Raw genomic sequence first — 7,937 nt, 5'->3', positions numbered from 1 at the left:
ACTGCTGACCCAGATTTGGCCCACAGAAAACATAATTGGGCCACATCTGGCATGCCATCATATAAAGAGTGCCATCATTGTCAGACCTGGTCTGCATCTGGTTGACATACCACTTGCCATGCCATCACTCAGCCAGCAGTGCCAGCTTAATGCCAGATCTGGCCCAGACCCTTTGCTATGTGTTATAACACACATATATATAAAACTTCATATCGAGGAAAACACTTTCTATGAAACATTTTTCACAAATATGCAAAAATCTGGTTAACTGCTTAATAAATATTGCAATCATTATACTCTATAAATAACAAGTACATCATTTTCCTGTGTATATCCCTTCACCTGTTAGATAGCAACACTTTTTTTAAACAAGTAAAGTAATAGTGAACATACTGAGAGCAGGCAAATTCAAAGTCCAGTAAAAAGACATTCAGAAAACCTCAACATTCACAGCAAATCATTGAAAATCTCTGAATATAAATCATTTTAATTGTATGACAATTTAAAAAAATAAATCTTGTTTAATAAGGTCAATACAAATTAGGAAAAAAAACTCTAATTTTACTAAACTGAAAGGGTTTAATATTGAAATGTTTAACTATATACTGATTTATCATTTCCTAAAGTTATTTAAAAGTCAATCCCACTGGACAAGGAACAATGATTCAGTGGCCTGCAGGACAATAATATGGTCATGATCCAATCTGAATCATAACTCAGTTCTAATGAGATGTAGAGATGTCATGCTTTATTTAGTAGATTTAATCTGGTGTTGTCTGCTCACACTTCTGAGAAACACAGAAGGTAAAACATGGAGATAAGACACTAACAGTCTTCTAACAGTCTTCTGTACTGGGTGTTTTTTTAAAGCGTCTTTGTTGATCTGTCTCACTGTGAGTTACGAGTGCAGTAATACACAACAATCTCTTCAGTCTGAAAGATTTGTCCGTGTAAAGTCACAGTGTTGTTAGAGGCTTCAGTTGAGAAAGTGATCTTGTTTTTTAGTGAATTTATGCTGGCAGTATCACTTGAGCTGCAGTACCAGCCGATCCATTCCAGCAGTGGCGGGCTGTGCATTTCAGATCTAGGCCTTCACTGGTGTCCTTCCTGAATTAATCCACCTCTATACCATCATTATGACGCCACCATGGGCGTCACTAGGCCATTTTCTACTCAGCCCTCCTAAAATTCTGCGATTCTCCATAAACTCTACACAAATTGGTGATCTCCTCAGTCCACTTTAAATTTCATATGAAAACAGCGGCAGACTTCTGCTCCTCCCCGTCTTTCAGCACGTTCTTCAATCCACAGACCGAGGATCAGAGGACAAGTGTGTGTGTGTGTGTGAGTGTGTGTAAGTGTGTGTGTGTATGTGTGTGTGTGTGAGTGTGTGTGAGTGTGTGATCAGGAAGACTCGTATTTGGCTTGTTCAGTACTCAAATGTTATACACATCTATGCCATACAGTGGAATGATGCAATAAGTTTACCATCCTACCCTGTTAGTCAAACCTTTATTTTATTTATTTATTCATTTATTTATTACTATTATACCCTCCCTGGTTGCTGAGCCCCACTTAAATGAAAATTCTAGAATTGCAACTGGACACCACGGCAATAGATACTAATCAACTGTTAATTAAAAACAAAGTAAAAAAGAAATTAGTCTACAGTATTTCACACCTCACAAGGAACAGTCAATTTTATTACGGTTACTTTTCTCAAAAAAGACATTCTTGATGACGTACGCAGCAAACTGCAATCTCTGGAGAACGCAGCATCCAAAATGAGACACAGTGAATATAGAAATGATGCTAACTCGAAATCTGATTGGTTAATGGAAAAGTTTCATTGCCACTCATTTTAAGCTACGGGCGCCTGCACTATTAATTCTGAAGGCCTTAAGGCCAGGCAACACATGATGTCAGCCACTGGCTGAAATATGATTGGATAAATACTCTTATCATAAATATACACTACTGGAAGTAGCGCAACCGAGAGAAAAGCTATGAAATGTAGAGAATAGACTATTGGGAATAATTTAATACACATTCATGGAAAAATATATTAAATATATTAAAATGCAAGTCAGTGATTCAGATCACTGCTGTTTAGGCCAGCAGAGAAGGCCTTGCTGGCCCTGACGGTCCACCACTGCATTCCAGTGCATGTCCTGATTGTCGTATCCAGTTAGTACAGGAACTAGTGGCTGAGTATCCAGTGATCTTACAGGGGACTGAAAATGATTCTCCAGGCTTAACCAGCATGACTGCAGACTTTACCAGTTCAATACATGTAATACCTGTGAACAACAATCATGCAATTATTCCTGAAATCTATCAACAGGAAAAATGTACACAATGATCTGCATCTCTCCAAAATTCTCCACACACTTACCAGATGTAGCTGTTAACAGCAGGAGTAGAAGTGTAAAGAACATGGTTTGAGCAGAACCTGAACCCAGATCCTCACTTCTCCTGAAAACACCTCTAATCATTTATAAAGGGGTTTGATTTGTTGATTTGCATATAAGTGTTTAGGCTTTCAGAAGAGCCATTGCCTGCAAATGTAAAAACATACACATTCACAAAATATTAGTTACTTACTATTTATTTACTATGTAATTGATCAAGCTGTGTGGATGAAGCAGCCTGGTTTAATGAGACACTGATATAATGGAGCTGTAATGTCTTAGCTTCATAACAATGCTGTAGTTAGAGTTTATGACTTTGATGTAAATCCCAGGAGAACATGTTCTCATATTTATGACACACCTTCAGTCCTTTAAACCTCAAAATGTTGGGTAGATGTTGTGTGAATAAAGAAAAAACAACCATCACAGGCCTTAAATCTTAACAAAAAGTATAATGTTCAAATATTTCTAAAGTGTGTGCAGGTTAATTATACAGTATACAGTTCAAGAGGTTGAGTAAACTTTTTCAGGTGAATTGTCAGTAAAAATGGAACATAATTTGCACAACTGTTCAAATGTTTAGAATTTTTAAACATTTTTCCTTCTATTTTTGTATGTAATCATTTATTATTTCATTACGGAGGCTATTAAACGTAATGGAAAATAAAATGGATGTGTGTGCCGGTCTGGGAAAACTCATCAGATGCAGGTGAAGGACAATTTTGGAGGTAAAAAACTCCACAGTGTGAAGAAACCATGCATGAAAATGTGTGTAAGAAGCAAATTCAACAAACAGTCAGTCTGTCTGAAGATTTGTAAAACCTTGCTGTAAGTGTGATTTACTCACACACAGGTGAATGTCAGATATTGATAGCTGAAATGAACATGAGTGAAATGAACATGAGCCTAATCAATTCAATGTAATCAGAAACCGACTGTCGAATTGTTCATGAGGCTCCGGTGCTGTAGTCAGAACTGGTATCATTATTATTTCTTTTTTAATGAAGGAGGATGTTGGGAGCTAGCACTGTTTCAGTGTACTTGGAGTTTTTGTACAGGGACGTTGTTTATCTGTCTCACTGTGTGTAACGAGCGCAGTAATACACAGCTGTGTCTTCAGTCTGCATGTTCTGCCCTGTTAATGTCACTGTGCTGCTGGACGTGTCTCTGGAAACCTGAAACCTGCTTTTCAGTTTCTCACTGTAGAAAGTGTTACCGCTACCACATATCTCTCCAATCCACTCCAGAGTTTTTCCTGCAGGTTGTCGTATCCAGTCTGTACAGTAGCTGCTATCAGTTAATGAATATCCAGACACTTTACAGGTCAGAGCCAGTGACTGACCAGGAGTTAATACTGTGGATCCGGTCTGGATCAGCTCAACACAGTGAACACCTGTTAAAGAAAAGTTATTTTAATGATGTAAAAACAAAAAACTTTAAGGAACCAAAATTGTATTAAAAGTCAAATGTAAAAACACTTACAGTGTACGGCCGCCAGCAGCAGCAGCAGTAGGGATGTAGAGATCATGGTGTGTGTTGAAGCAGAAGAAGTAAAAGCTCTTGGTCTTCTTTGCTTAAATATATAACAGGGAAGGACATTTGCATAGAGACACTCCTTATCTTAGGGACAAAATGGGATGGATTCCTCTACACGTGAAAATCTCCCCTTCTCATGAACGTCTCTAATCTGTGATTATAAATCTATAAAATTTGGAACATTAAGAGACTTTCTTAGGTCTCTGAATTTATGTGAAGAGAACGCACTCTTCATATGAGCATATTCACAGAGCCGGATTCACTGCAAATCCTCACAACCCCGTTCCTCTTAACCACTGGCATGACAGGCATGGCCCATTCACTGCATAACACTGGGGGGATGACCCACAGCTCCAAGAGTTCATTCATAATACATGAAAATAATAATAATTAGATAGACAATTCTTTATATCATTATCATTCGTATGTATGCTGCAATCTAGAGAATTACATTAACACAGAAATTATTCTCATGTCTACAAATTTCCTGGTTTCTGTGTTAAAATAACAGTGTGAATAACCACTTCTATATTTGACTCTGACATGGTGAAATACTGCAGTGTTTTCTGAACAGTATGAACTACATTTAACATTATAATCAAACCGTTCAATAGAACATGATGTTCATTCTGGTATAGTCTGCACTCTAGAGGCTGTAACTGATGAATCCAGAGAGAAATAGCTGAGAAGATTCTAGATCAGGTGTTTTTAAATTCTGAAGAAGAATTGTAATCTCTAGTGAGCAGAAGGCAAAGCTGAAATCTAATATCTATCAACAACTCAACAGTGAAACTATTCTCTATACTTCATCTTCTTTATTATTCAAAAGTTTAAATTGATCTTCTTTGAGAAATTGAATCAGCAGCAGTGTTGGATAAGTTACAAAAAAAGTTATTAATTAGTAATTACACCATCAGTGTTGTATTTAAAATGCTTTACTAATTACTCTGTCTGAAAAGTAATTTAATTACTCAATAAGTAATTTAACTCATTATTAATTACTTCCTAAAATCCCTATAAACCTTGACTGGTAGCCTGCAATCATTTTTTTAGCTCACCTTTGGACATTTTCTACACTCCTGATGTAAAATCAAGTTTTGCCTGCTTAACATTTGTACTGTCGATGAACATGGATCACTCAAAAGTGTTTGTCGATGCTGCCTTGTCAAGTGCTTCAGTAAATTACTCGTGGTATTGACAGGGGCCGATAGTTTTTTTCACCAGGACATAGCTTACATTTCACGTTAATGTTCTTGTCTACCTGGGCCAAAAAAGAGAAGTAATTGGAATAGTTCCATTTGGAGTAGTTACAAAACAGCCACTTGCTCCTGCTACTAAGTAATGCATTACACCCAACAGTGATCAAGATCAGTGATCTTCATTAAAATTGCCCCTAGGTGTGAATGAGTGTGTGAATTTGTAACATGTCCAGGTTGTACTCTCAGTGTTCCTGGGATGGACTCTGGATCCAGCACTCTGACCCGAATAAAACACTTCCTAAAGATGAACAAGTGACTGAATACATTATAGTGATTATTGTCTTGTGATATTAAATGATTATATTTTTATTCCTAACAATTAGACCTCAGTCTGTAAGGTTGGGTAATCACATATCCTCAACCCTCATCCTGAACACCGGCATCCCACAAGGCTGCGTGCTGAGCCCACTGCTCTACTCCCTGTTTATCCGTGACTATGTTCCATGGCATAACTCCAACATGTTCATCAAATATGCAGATGATACCACAGTTATTGGGCAAATCAGCAACATTGAGGAATTGGCCTACAGAGAGGAGATCCAAAGCTTGTCAGCATGGTGTTCCATGAACAACCTCACCCTCAATGCCAAGAAGTCATTGTGGACTTCTGGACATCTAACAGAAGCAGACACTCATCTATCTACATCAACGGGTCTGAAGTCTCCAGCTTTCAGTTCCTGGGCGTCCACATCTCTGAAGATCTGTCTTGGCATTTGAACACTTCAACTCTGGATAGGAAGGCGCAACAATGTCCTTACTTCCTGAGAAGATTAAAAAAAGTTCACCTATTCCCCAAGATCCTGACCAATTTTTACCGCTGGATTATTGAGAGCATCTTGACAAGCTCCATCACAGTGTGGTATGGCAGCTCCACAGTGTATGAAAAGAAATCACTGCAAAGGGTTGTGAAAAGCGCCCAATGCATCATCGACACCCAACTACCACTGAGTCTCTTCACCACAGTAGATGTCTGCACAGAGCACACAAAATCATCAAAGACTCCTCCCACTCTAGTCACAAACTGTACAACCTCCTTCTGTCCAGGAGGAGATGCAGATTCTGACGGATCCAGTTCATGTAGTAGCTGCTCATTGAGAATCCAGAGACAGTACAGGACAGAGTGACCGACTCTCCAGGTCTCTTCACCACAGAAGCAGAGGAGGTCAGGGACTGTCCATAAGAATCTGGAAGAGAAGAGTAGAACTAGGTAATGTTATTTTATAATGATATAATGCTATTAGTCACAACAGAAAAAAACATAAACTTACATGAAATGAGTACCAATAAAATACACTGTCCTAAAATCATCCTTCTCTGAGTTCTGCTTCACCCAGATTTAAAGTGTATGGGAGTGTTATCTATCACAGAGCTCACTGGAAACTAGAGCAGTCAAGAACATGCTGTTTATACACGACTCTATTTGAATAGGGAGTGTCCATGACCACTATGGAGGTGTTCAATCCACAACCACATGCTGCTCACTGTATAGATGAGTGGATGATTATAAGGTTCTGTGTAGAAAAGCAACAACTAAATGTTTCACTCTCGCTATTTATTAGAATCGGAGAAGCCACTGTATTTAAATGTAATTTAAATCATTTTTAATAATACTTTCTCTAAATGAAAGAAAAGACTAAAGTATGTGTTTATACACCTTAACATCATACAAATTCACATTTTTAAACAGGCATTAATGTAATATTCAGGCATTTAAAATACAATTAGACAACAGAATTTATTGATCAACACAGGGTACTCAGACACTTTATGTAATGATTGTGTGGTTGAGTTTGTACAGACTGCCCTCTAGAGGCATAAAATTCCTCTTTTCAAATGATCAATAACTAGAATACGTTATTCATGAAAAAGATTATAATCACTATAAATGTCAATAAAAATCATCTCACTTGGAACAGAAAAAAAAATATTAGGAATTCAGAAGTGGAGCATTTTTATCAGTACAGTTTAAAAAAGAGAGAAAGCACTCAGATACAGTATCAGTGGTAAAAATAGTAACTCTATTGGTTTAACTAATCAATCAATTTGGAAATCAATATTAGTTACGATATATTAAGGAAAAGTCAGAGATAATCAAAATATTTTGGTTCTTTGACCTCCATGAATCCACAGCTTCTGAAAATGTGGGTTTGTCATGTGACTATAGCAAGTGTTTTGTACTGATGTCTAAGGGGAAGTATCACTGTGTGTCACGGGCGCAGTAATAAACTGCAGTGTCTTCTGTCCTCATGCTGTTCATCTGCAGATACACCTGCTTCTTACTGTTGTCTCTGGAGATGGTGAAGCGGCCCTGATCTGCACTGGACTAAAACTTCCTGTTACTATTACTCTCAATAATTGCAACAAATTCAAGTCCTTTTCCAGGCGCCTGTCTGATCCAAGCCATCCAGTAGCCACTGAAGTCAAATCCAGAGGCTGTGCAGGTCAGTTTATGAGACTGATCAGGTTTGATGATCACTGGATCAGACTGGATCAGTGTCTGACTGCAGGAATCTGCAAGAACACACAAAGATAATTGTTGAAGTTAAAAAAGAAAGTATGAAAAATCCGTAAAATGTTTCTCAATATAAAATAAATAATAATACTAACAGTGAATGAACAATGCTAGAGTAAAGTAACTCAAAACAGACTCTGGGTTTGTTTCATGCTGTCAGGTTCATCACTGCTCTTTACTCATTAGATATCATGACTTTTTATTCCATCACTGTGTGTC

At 37.7% G+C, this 7,937-nt stretch overlaps 1 gene segment (V, D, J or C); it reads right to left on the bottom strand.

Moving 5' to 3' along the window:
• Positions 1 to 3,164: 3,164 nt before the first annotated feature.
• On the bottom strand, positions 3,165 to 3,939 carry LOC131371062 (Ig heavy chain V region 914-like). The segment is given in 2 exon segments: positions 3,165 to 3,804; positions 3,894 to 3,939. Coding segments are annotated over 2 exon segments (363 nt in total).
• Between the last annotated feature and the right edge of the window lie 3,998 nt (positions 3,940 to 7,937).

Source organism: Hemibagrus wyckioides, linkage group LG02, assembly GCF_019097595.1.
Source record: "Hemibagrus wyckioides isolate EC202008001 linkage group LG02, SWU_Hwy_1.0, whole genome shotgun sequence".
Classification (NCBI taxonomy): domain Eukaryota; kingdom Metazoa; phylum Chordata; class Actinopteri; order Siluriformes; family Bagridae; genus Hemibagrus; species Hemibagrus wyckioides.
The sequence above is the reverse complement of the archived record's forward strand: the minus strand, read 5'-3'. Positions and strand labels throughout refer to the sequence as shown.